Source organism: Hemiscyllium ocellatum, chromosome 2 (genome assembly GCF_020745735.1).
Source record: "Hemiscyllium ocellatum isolate sHemOce1 chromosome 2, sHemOce1.pat.X.cur, whole genome shotgun sequence".
In the NCBI taxonomy this organism is placed as follows: domain Eukaryota; kingdom Metazoa; phylum Chordata; class Chondrichthyes; order Orectolobiformes; family Hemiscylliidae; genus Hemiscyllium; species Hemiscyllium ocellatum.
Genome location: NC_083402.1, coordinates 136,756,294 through 136,768,353, shown reverse-complemented (window position 1 = coordinate 136,768,353; position 12,060 = coordinate 136,756,294). Strand labels below are relative to the sequence as shown.

Genomic DNA, 12,060 nt, shown 5'->3' with positions numbered 1-12,060 from the left:
AGTTTGGTGCAGAATATGTTGGAATGTATTTGACAAGCTAAGGTTTAGCATCAGCCTTGGCTTAGTGATAGTAGTCTCATCTTCAAGGTTTGAGTACACAAACTGATGCTCCATTACAGCAGTACAGTATTGAGGGAGGACTGCATTGTAAGAGACAAGATACTAAACTGCCTGTTCAGATGTTTGCAAAAGATTGGTTGACATTGCGCAAAAAAGGACAGAGGATTCCCTCATTATCCTGGCCATCCCTCGATCAACATCACAAAAAAAACAGTTCAGCTGATGTGTTGTTTGGGTGGGGATTTTGGAACAGATACATTGCTTGCTGCACTTCTCAGTATCACCAGTGACTGAGCTTCAAAAGGTTTTGTAGAATTCCATGAAAACATGACAAGATGCTGCGTGATTCTGAGCTTCCTTTCATTGTCTATTTTATAACTGCAGCTTCTGGAAATCACCTTGAACTGGAAATTCTGGGAGTGGTCTCCTAATTTTTGTGCAAGTATGTTCATGTGATTTCTCTGGGGTTCCAGCCAGTCTCTAGTTAAAGTTACAGTAGAGTATCGCATCAGCCACCAAACCTCTAGGTCTTGACATTTGCTATCTGAAATGATACAGAATTAGGAATCATAGGTGATACTTTAAAATAAAAGTCACTGAAATATTCTGCACACTAAACAAATTTATCTCACATTCCTGACACACAGACAAGGGTGAAAATCATCAAATTCCACACTTCAGTCATACTGGAAAAAGGTAGCATTTGGATAGCGAGTTTTGAGAAGATTTGTAGCTCAAGTTGAGGTTCTGGATGTAGGTTTGCTCGCTGAGCTGAAAGGTTCACTTTCAGATGTTTCATCACCATACTAGCTAACATCTTCAGTGAGCCTCTGAATGAAGCACTGGTGGCGTAGCCTGCTTTGTATTTAGAATATATGGAAAGGGGGCTACACCACCAGTGCTTTATTCAGAGGCTCACTGAAGATGTTACCTAGTATGGTGATGAAACATCTGAACCTTCCAGCTCAGCGAGCAAACCCACATCCAGTAGCATTTGGATAGTTGGAGATGAAACAAAAGAGTGGAAAGAAATGGAACAGAGAGCATGAGGGACAGAAAGCAATACATTTATACAGCAAAAAGAAAAAAAAACTGCACATGATGGAAATAAGAAACAAAAACAAATTGCTGGAAAAGCTCAGCGGGTCTGGTAGCATCTATGGAGAGAAATCAGTTAATGTTTCAGGTCCAATTACCTCCATAGTTGCTGCCAGATCTTTCTGCTTTTATTTGGCATCGCTATAGTACCTTTTACAACTTTTAGGATATCTTAAATTACTTTGCACACATTTGAAATGTAATTAATGTTACAAGGTCTCTCAAACATCAGAGTGAAAATAAGCATAAAAATCTATATTTTTCAATGATATTGTTGGATAAATCTCAGGCAGGATGTAGAGAAGCTATTCAATTTTTCTTTGAAATAACATCAGCTCCAAGAAACTAACATCATTTCTATCAATGTCTTATTGCCTTAATCTACACATTTAAGTGCATTACTGTATGCACAAATCTCTGGTTTGGGAAATAACATTCTAACCCAGAGATAATAGAATCACCACTAAGCTGAAAATAGTAGTGTCAGGCTTCCAAAGGTCCCAGTAAATAATTCCAGGTCGTTAGAATAGACACCTCCTCAATCTGGATGCCAAAGGCTAAGAACAAAGTTGACTGAGCATATGTATAACACACAGTAATAATTTCCACTGTCATAACTTTGCAGATGCAGTGAAATGTTTCAAATAAACAGATCCTATGTCCTGAAGAAAATCAAACACTGAATAATGAAAGGGAGAGAATAAAGGCTATAATAATAGGGAATGAGCAGATGACTAGATGTGGTGTTCAATGAAGGAAGACTCAAAGGTTTAGTGAAAGTGCAGGATGCAATCTCTGGAGTGTTTACACTTAATGAATTGGCATCAGGAAGATGGTGCAGTCCACATTAAAGAAAACAGGCACTGTAAGCTGTGTTAAAGAGCTTTAAAGCTGAAATAAGAGGAGGAGATCATGGTTTAAGAATGAGAATGTAGAAACGGTGCATTGGATGAAAGGAAACCGGGGGAGATTGGGGAAGCTGAGGTTATAGAACTTTATGATTCAGTGGTCTAGAAATTTCATTGAATCCCCTATGTGTGGAAGCAGGAATGATCATTTGGCTCATTGAAGAGCATCCCATCTCAGACCTACCCTTTCCCTGAAATGCTGCATTTCCCATGGCAAATCCGCCTAACTACACAGCCCTGGACACTACTGGCAGCTTAGCATAGCCCATCCACCTAAGCAGACCTGCCGAGATCTGAAATTGCTGGAAAACTCAGTGGCTCTGGCAAAAACGGTTGTTGAAATGAAGGGCTTTCACTCGGAGTTAGGTCCCTTTATATGCATAGTCCAAAGGGGACCAACAACTCTGAGAGGAGCTCAGCCCAACTTTTTGTTGTTTTCCCCTCAGTATGGTGGGAAGTACATCCTTTTCGCGGGAAAATGCATTACTCCCCATCTTAATAGGTCCTTTAGTTACCAAAGATTAGCTTCTGACCTATTGTCAGTGCACCTAAAACGCAAACTTTGGAAAAAGATAGAAGCCAGTATTACTCACTTTTATATCCTAAAACTACTGAACCACATCCCACTGAAACTGCAGGCGAATGTTTTGTGACAAAATTACAAAGTTGCTGTCAGAGTTACATAGAACATACTACACAGAAACGCAGCTGCTGCTCATATTGCACAGTTCCTCACCCCCAACATAACATATAGGCTGTTTGTGAAGCTGGGAAGTGTAACTAGTTTTTTTTCCCCCCTCCTTGCTTTTTGCATTTATTTAAAAAAAAGTAGTATTTTTTTAAACAAAACCAGTTCTGAGGAAGGGTCACTAGACCCGAAACCTTAACTCTGACTTCTGCTGCCGCGTTTTTCCAGCGATTTCTGTTCTTGTTTCTGACGTTCAGCATCCGTAATTCTCTCAGTTTTTTATTTAGAGATTTTTAGAGTGTACAAGGAAATGTAGTGCAGCAGATTTTGGAGTGGAGTGGTTGAAAGAGAGTGTGAGATTTGCTTGCTGTGGGTTAGTTAGTCTTTGAGCATTTACACATACAGCTGACATCTGTGATGTGGGATCTCACATCTGTTAAGAACTAAGCTTGAATACGAGGGGAATGTTGAAGTGTTTAATATCTGTCTGCAATGTGGCACAGATTAGTTGAACTTTAAACCGATGGTATGCCTTAACTTGTGAAGATGGTGTGTTTTTGCTACTTCAGAAAATGTCATCAGCCGTGTAAAGAGAATCTTTTCTGTTCTTCCACCTGCAGAGACGTTCAGTGGGTAACTTTGTGAATGGCCCTCAGACAGACCAGATGGAACAGGAAAGAGTCGGTCATGTCGAGGACAAGGGGCTGAGTCCATTACCGATCCATTATCACTCTCCTGAGCAGCACAGAGAGAAAGGGGAGAACGGGAGAGAGGTGCAGCAACCCCAATTCAATGGAGACTGCAAATGGGACGGTGTGAGAAGCAACTCCGCAGCGGGTCACGCTCAGGAAACCTCGGAAAACTGTGACAGCCCCCGGCCTCAGCAGGAAAGGCTCGGCGTCCCCAACGGCGGCGTGAAACATGTCCTGGCCGAGCCTTCAGCAGCAGCAGCAGCGGGGCTCCAGCACTCGAAGAAAATGAAGCTGGAGGAGGAGGAGGAGGCGGCTGCTGGCAATCCGGCCGAACCGAAAGGGCGCAGCCGGGTCCCGGGGGAGGTGCAAGGGCAGAGCAGCCAACCTCGGAGCGGTGAGTCCCCGGCCCCAGCGAGCAGCAGCCTGCACAAGAGGGTCAGCTACAAGAACGGGGACGTGCTCTCTCTCCTGGGGGGCAAGCCACTTCCAAACGGTGCTACGGGTTGCATTGACACCCAGCAGCAGGAGAAGGAGGAGGAGGAGGAAGGGGGTGACCTCAGGGACAACCCCGTGCCTGGATGGGGCTACCCCGGCTACCTGCTGGGAGTCAGCCCGGAGCAATGCAGCAGCAGGAGGCGGCCAGAGGCTGGAGCCGAGCTCTCCGGGAGCAGGAGCGAGGCAGCCGGGCAGCGGCCCCCGGGGCTCCCCGACCGCTGTTTACATCCCCAGGGCGGCCCGGCCCGGCCCCAGGAGCCCGGAGCCGCCCGGATCGGTGCTACAGGCATGGCTCACGGCGTGCCCGAGAACGGGGCGCCTCCCCGCGGGCAGTGGGTGTCCCCTGCGCTGCAGGGAGCCGACTCACGCCAGTACCGGCTGCTGCTGCAGCAGCTGCGGCGGCTGGAGGAGGTGGAGGACGGGGAGGAGGAGGAGGGGGAGAGCCGGCCCCGCTCGCTCCCCCAGCAGGAGGCAGCGGTGAAAGCCCGTGCCCAGTCCTGGCCCATCCCCCTGAACCCCCAGCAGCAGCAGCAGCGAGCAGTGCCAGAGCAAGGGCTCGCCCCCAGCCTCTGCTGTCGCAGCCCCATGCCACATCTCCAGGGTGACACCCACCGCTACCAGCAACACTGTGCCCAGCTCAGCCCAGAAAACCCACTGTCCCACCCAACCCAGAAACAAAACGACCCCCTTTACCGCAACAGCCCCCTTCATCACAGAAGGCCCACAGAGTGCAAACTTAGCCCCACTCACTGCAGCACCCCTGAGGGGCCAGGCTCCTACAGGGCGGGCAGCACCACCACCCCGAGCCCTCAGCTGCCCCACAAAGCCAGCAGTTCGCCGCCGGTCCAGTGCCCACAGCGTGGCGCAGGACCAGTCCACCAACCCAAGCAGCAGGTACACCACATGTCTGTCATCCAGCAGCCACACTCACGGGGACAGATGGAATTGATCGCGCCAGCTAGTGCCCCCAGGGGTGAGCAAGGCCCCTCGGTCCCTCAGCCCAACCCCGCCCAGGAGCAAGTGCCCCACGCTTCGCAAAGCCCTCAGTGCCCAGCCAGCATCCAGAAGGAAGAGGAGTCCCACACCAACGCAGCACTTAGAGCTCATCTATTTCAACAGCAAGAGCTTCAAAGGAGAATGTACCTCCGAAGAATGCAGGATCTCAAAGGAATTCAGAAGCTAATCAAGGTTGAGAAAGAATCTCTGACAGTCCCCTCCACAACAGCAGCCAGTGCCCAGTTGAAAGACGACCCAGAGATATTGAACCTTATTAAACAGCAGAGCCAGCAATTCAGCTGTGACCACCAGAAGCAGGAAAGGAGCATCATTGAAGCACTAGAACAGCGCTTTAAAGAATACCAGCTCTCTTCACCCTTTGACCAACAACCTTGCGTCATCAAATCACCCAAGCAAGTGAAGGTGGAAACCTCAGGATCTGTTACTATTTTGTCTGCCACTACAGACTTAGAGTCAGATATTGGTGGTGACTGCACTTCGGCACTACAAACCAGCTCATCTACTGAAGCCACGCCGACTAAAAGACGACCAGGATCCACTCTCAGTAATTTTTTAGAGTCCCCCTTGAAATATTTGGACCCCCCGATCAAAAGCTTACTGGACACCCCGAAAAAGACACAGTATGATGTCCCAGCATGCAGTTGTGTTGGTAAGTCCTGTCATTTTGCTTCTTTGTATAGCTTTTCACTGGCAGAGGTCATCTACAGAAGCACAATATATCAACAAAAACATTTTCCAGAGCTACTATCAGAGACATGCCCTTAAAGAGAAAAGTTCAACATTTTTATAATAACAGTTAAACCTCACCACTATAACTTATCACCCTAATGCAATCTTTTCCTCCTCTTTCAGATTATCAATATCAAAGTTTCTGTTTACAGCATTCCCAATGTTAATGGAAAAGCTCTACATGATCCAGGGCCTTGGCAACAGCACACTTCAGTAGAGCCATAAAGATGTACAGCATGGAAACAGACCCTTTGGTCCAACCCATCTATACCAACCAGATATCCCAACCCAATCTAGTCCCACCTGTCAGCACCCAGCCCATATCCCTCCAAACCCTTCCTAGTCATATACCTTCCAGATGCCTCTGCCACTTCCTCTGGCAGCTTATTCCATACACGTACCAACCTCTGCATGAAAAAGTTGCCCCTTAGGTCTCTGCCCTCTCACCCTAAACCCATGCCCTCCAGTTTTGAACTCCCCAACCGCAGGGAAGAAACTTTACCTTGTACAGGGTTTGATCTCCTTTCCTAAGGAAGGATATGTCTGCCTTAAGTTCTCTACTGTTACACACCCTTTAATTCCTGGGTTGAGGAGAATTGTCCGATGAAAAGATTTAATAGATGAGGCCCATATTGCCTAGATTTTAAAAGAATCGTAAGTTTTTTAAGGGGCTTGACCACGAAATGTTAAAGGATGTTTTCCCTGGCTGCAGCGTCTGGATCAAAAGTGGTACATTCTGGAATAAGGAAATAGCCATTTCAAATTCAGATGAATAATGTTTCAATCAGTTGTGATGTTTGGAACTTTCTATTGCAGAGAGCTGAGAATACTCACTCATTGAGATATTCAAAGAGAACAGGTCAATAGATTTTTGGATACGAAAGAAAATCTGACACCTAGTGCCAGTTTGGGAAGATGGATTTGAGTTATTGGATCACACATTGTCTTAATGAATGGTGAAGAAGGGTAACTCCAACTCCTAGTTAGCATACTCACCTGAGTGTTTGCAGACTGGCATAGTTGACCATACCTTGTTTGAATGCATGGTAAATGACTTGATTCCTTTCTTATATCTGATGTCATGTATTAACTGAATTAACTTTATAAACGAGCACTACCAGTGCAACGAGGTTGCTGTTGGTAACAATAAAGAAAAATGAAAGATCTTGCCAAAAGCGGGAGAGAATCTCTATTGTTACAGCCTGGAGGAAGTTACTTTCTTATCATCAATTTCTTCAGAGCAAGAACACAGAGGTTACAATGTGACAGAGCATAGAAGGTGGCCCATTGTGGTTGCTCTTTGATAAAAGAATCCAATAATGCCACCTCTTTTCCTACACACACACACACACACACACACAGTCTGTTTGAGAATTACTAATGAATCTGCTTCCACCAAACATTACTGTGGGTGAGAGTAGAGTGACAAGTTTTGGTATTGAGTGGAGGTGTACAACCTTTCACGAGAATGATAGAAAGTGAATAATTTTGTGCCACCATCATCCCTCCCCCAAAGTCCACAGGGAACCAAATTCTTAGCGTTAAGTCTCACTTCTGTAACATTTCTTACGTTCCAGAAGAGAGAGTGAAAGGAACCTTGAACTTGCAGCAACAGGATAAACACTGCCAGCTGTTAAAATCTAAGCCTTAATTGCTGAACATAAGTTACAAAGGATACCTGGGAAAGGATGCCAAGATTGAATAACTAATTTCCTCCCAATTGACCTGATCCACTAGTGGGAGATGATTTAGTGACCACACTCCCACAAGACTGAGCAATGATTGCATGGTAATGTTATACAGCTGGAGTATATTGGAGAGCTCTGGGCCTCCCTCCAGTGGCTAGGAGTTGCTACTGTGATGTTTCATTACGCTGTGCTCCATCATTACCAGAGAAATGTATCACCAGATCGAAGGCTGAGAGAGAGCTAGCCTACTCAAAATCAGGTACAAGAAGTAGAGGGCAACAGGTAGAGGTCCCACCATTAATGCACATAGTTAATGAGGTTACAGATTACTGAAGTAAGCTTCTCTGAGACAGTGCTTGGAATTAGAATGTGGAAAGAAAAGTTGAAGAGGCTGGGACATAGTTTAGTCGTGGTTCTTGGAATGCAGGGGTGAATGTGTGTAAAGGGCTTACTGAGGATTAGGACTCAGGAGCAGGAATACACTTTGGCCATTCAGCCAATCGGGCCCTCTATCGTTAACATTAGGGGCGGCACAGTGGCTCAGTGGTTAGCACTACTGCCTCACAGCACCAGGGTCCCAGGTTCAATTCCAGCCTCGGGTGACTGTCTGTGTGGAGTTTGCACGTTCTCCCCGTGTCTGCGTGGGTTTCCTCCAGGTGCTCCAGTTTCCTTCCACAGTCCAAAGATGTGCGGGTCAGGTGAATTGGCCATGCTAAATTGCCCGTAGTGTTAGGAGCATTATAGAGTCATAGAGTTGTGCAGCATGGAAACAGACTCTTTGGTCCAACCCGTCCATGCCGACCAGATATTCCAACCCAGTCTAGTCCCACCTGCCAGCACCCAGCCCATATCCCTCCAAACCCTTCCTATTCATATACCCATCCAAATGCCTCATAAATGTTGCAATTGTACCAGCCTCACCACATCCTCTGGCAGCTTATTCCATACCTGTACCACCCTCTGTGTGAAAAAGTTGCCCCTTAGGTCTCTTTTATATCTTTCCCCCCTCACCCTAAACCTATACCCTCTAGTTCTGGGCTCCCCGACCCCAGGGGAAAGACTTTGCCTATTTATCCTATCCATGCCTCTCATAATTTTATAAACCTCTATAGGGTTACCCCTCAGCCTCCATCGCTCCAGTGAAAACAGCCCCAGCCTGTTTAGCCTCTCCCTGTAGGTCAGACCCTCCAACCCTGGCAACATCCTTGTAAATCTTTTCTGAACTCTTTCAAGTTTCACAACATCTTTCCGATAGGAAGGGGACCAGAATTGCTGGCAATATTCCAACAGTGGCCTAACCAATGTCCTGTACAGCCACAACATGACCTCCCAACTCCTGTACTCAGTACTCTGACCAATAAAGGAAAACATACCAAACGCCTTCTTCACTATCCTATCTACTTGCGACTCCGCTTTCAAGGAGCTATGAACCTGCACTCCAAGGTCTCTTTTTTTAATTAGATTCCCTACAGTGTGGAAATAGGCCCTTCGGCCCAATAAGTCCACACCAACCCTCCGAAGAGTAACCCACCCCCCGACTAATGCACCTAACAACTATGGACAATTTAGCACAAGCAATTCACCTGACCCGCACATCTTTGGAATGGGGGAGGAAAGCAGAGTACCCAGAGGAAACCCACTCAGACACAGGGAGAATGTGCAAACTCCACACAAACAGTCACCCAAGGCTGGAACCGAACCTGGGACCCTGGCGCTATGAGGCAGCAGTGCTAACCACTGATCCACTGTGCCTGTGTTATTGTTGCTGGAATAGTAATCCAGAATCCCAGACTAATGTGCAAGAGGAATGGGTTCAAATTCCACTATGGCAAATGGTGAAATTTGAATCCAATATAATTTGGAATTAAGAGTCTAATAATGCTTGTTATAAATATGCATCTGGTTCACAAATGTCCTTTAAGGATCGAGATAGCTTTTAGCTATCCTTACCCACATTTGCCCCCAGACCAACAGCAATGTGATAAACTATTAATTGCCCTCTGAAGTGGCCTAGCAAGCCACTCAGTCCAAGAACAATAAGAACGGCAAATAAATACTGGTGTGACCAAGTGCTGAAATATGGAATTAGATTGGGCAGTACCATGTCACCCACCATGTTGGGTTGCCAGGGTTGGAGTGCTTGAGCTATAGGGAGAGGCTGAATATGCTGGGACTATTTTTCCTGGAGCATCGGAGACTGAGGGGTGACCTTGTAAAGATTTATAAAATCTATTTGTTCAGCAACACTCCCTAGGACCTTAAGTGTATAAGTCCTACTAAGATTTGCTTTCCCAAAATGCAGCACCTCGCATTTATCTGAATTAAACTCCATCTTCTCAGCCCATTGGCCCATCTGGTCCAGATCCTATTGTAATCTGAGGTAATCCTCTTCGCTGTCCACTACACTTCCAATGTGGTGTCATCTGCAAACTTACTAACTGTACCTCTTATGCTCGCATCCAAATCATTTATGTAAATGGCAAAAAGTAGCGGGCCCAGCACTGATCCTTGTGGCACTCCACAGGTCACAAGCCAAAAGTTGGAGGGAAATGGTTCTGGGTGGGTTACTTTTCAGAGGGTCAGTGTGGACTGGTTGGGCCGAAGAGCCTGTTTCCACATTGTAGGAATCTAATCATTATCATGATTGAGAGAATTAATTTCACTTTGTCTGTATTTAAGTAGAATACCATATATGCTGAAACTGTGCCCCTAGTTTTAGATACCCTCACAAGGATAAACGTCCTCTCATCATCTACCCTATCAAACCTCCTCAGGAACTTCAGTGGAATTTTTCAGCCTTCTAAACTCCAGAAAGTGGTACTGCACCTTGTTCAACCTTTCTTCACAAGGCAAACCCTTGTAAGCAAATCCACCCTTTAACTATGAAGATGGAAATTGTACATGGTATTCTATATACAGCCTTGCTAATGCCCTGTACAGTTGTAGCAAGACTTCCCTACTTGCATACTGTACTCTTGCCCCTGGGGGGAAAACAAGGCAAAATTTCATTTGCCTTCCCAATTACTTGCTATAAATGTTTTAACTTTTTTGTGATTCACACATGAGGACCCAGATCTCTGTGTTGCAGCATTCTGCCGTCTCTCTCCATTTAAATACTACTCTGCTTCTCTATTCTTCCTTCCAAAGTGAATAATGACACACTTTCCCATATCAGACTCTGTCTTCCAAACTGTGGTCTATTTACATTATCAATCTATCTCCTTCTGCAGATTATTTATTCACTCATCCCAGCTTAACTTCCAACCTTCTTTGTATCATCAGATTTTGCTGAATATACCTGGTTCCTTCATCCAAATCATTAATATAGATTGTAGCAATTGAGGATCCAGTTCTGATCACTCTATACCTCACTAGTTACAGTTTGACATTGAAGATAACACATTTTATACCAGTCCTTTACTTTGTGTTAGTCAATTGTCCATGCATACTAATATGTTACCCCATCATATTCTTATGTAACCTTTTTATGTAGCTTCATATTGAATGTCATTTTAAAATGTAAATACACAATATCTTTTGCATCCCCTTTATCCACATTGCTCAGTACGTCCTCAAGGAACTGATAAATTCATTAAATGTAATTTCTCTTTCATAAAATCATCTTGACTCTGCTTTCGTTCTTGTATTAGATTCCTGCATTTCCCAATGACAGATTTCAGTCTGACTGGCCTAATGTTTCCTGCTTTTGGTGTATCCTACTTTTTTGAATAAGGGGCATGACATTTCCAGTTCTCCGGTTTGCTTGAATCTTTCAGAATCCACTGAATTTTGGAAGATGGCACACAATGTGCCCATTAGCTCTGCGGCCACTTCTTGCCCCTAAAGGACTTATTTGGCCTTTACCCAACCGGTTTGCCGAGTATTCTTTCTCTTGTGATAATGATCCTTCTGAGAGTCCTTCTCAGGATGGCAGCCGGTGACAAGTGGTGTTCCGCAAGGCTCAGTGTTGGGACTGCAACTTTCTCTTTATACATTAGTGATCTAGATGAAGGAATTGAGGGCATTTTGGCTATGTTTGCAGACAGTACAAAGGCAGGCAGAGGGACAGGTAACATTGAGGAGGCAGGGAGGCTGCAAAAGGATTTGGACAGGTTAGAAGGGTGAGCAAAGAAGTGGCAAGTGGGAAAGTATGAGGTCATGCACTTTGGTAGGAAGAATAGAGGCGTGGACTATTTTCTAAATGGGGAGAAAATTCATAAGCCTGAAGTGCAAAGAGACTTGGGAACTCTCGTCCAGGATTTTCTCAAGGTAAACTTACAGGTTGGTTCAGTAGTCAGGAAAGCACATGCAATGATGGCATTTATTTTGAGAGGACTTGAATATAAAAGCAGGGATGTATTTCAGAGGCTCTATAAGACTCTGGTCAGACCACATTCAGAGTTATTGTGTGCAGTTTTGGGCCCCATATCTCAGGATGGATGTACTGGCCCTAGAGCATGTTCAGAGGAGGTTCACCAGAATGGTCGCTGGAATGAAAAGCTTAACATAGGAAAAACTTTTGAGGACCCTGGGTCTGTACTTGGAGTTTAGAAGGATGAGAGGGGATCTAATTGCAACATACAGAATAGTGAATGACCTGGATAGAATAGATGTTGGGAAGATGGTCGGAGAGACTAGGACCCAAGGGCACAGCCTTAGAGTAAAGGGAAGACCTTTTAGAATGG

The 12,060-nt window shown here is 45.4% G+C and overlaps 1 protein-coding gene across 4 annotated transcripts in view; it reads left to right on the top strand.

The window, feature by feature from the left end:
• The window catches only part of LOC132825315 (methylcytosine dioxygenase TET2-like), a 181,783-nt gene that overhangs the window by 102,261 nt on the left and 67,462 nt on the right, over positions 1-12,060 (top strand). For all 4 annotated transcript variants that reach the window (XM_060840441.1, XM_060840451.1, XM_060840432.1 and 1 more), the window contains one exon: positions 3,375-5,607. In XM_060840441.1, coding sequence (XP_060696424.1) covers positions 3,420-5,607 — 2,188 coding nt within the window. In that variant the 5' untranslated portion in view covers positions 3,375-3,419. The remainder of the gene's footprint in view (positions 1-3,374; positions 5,608-12,060) is intronic.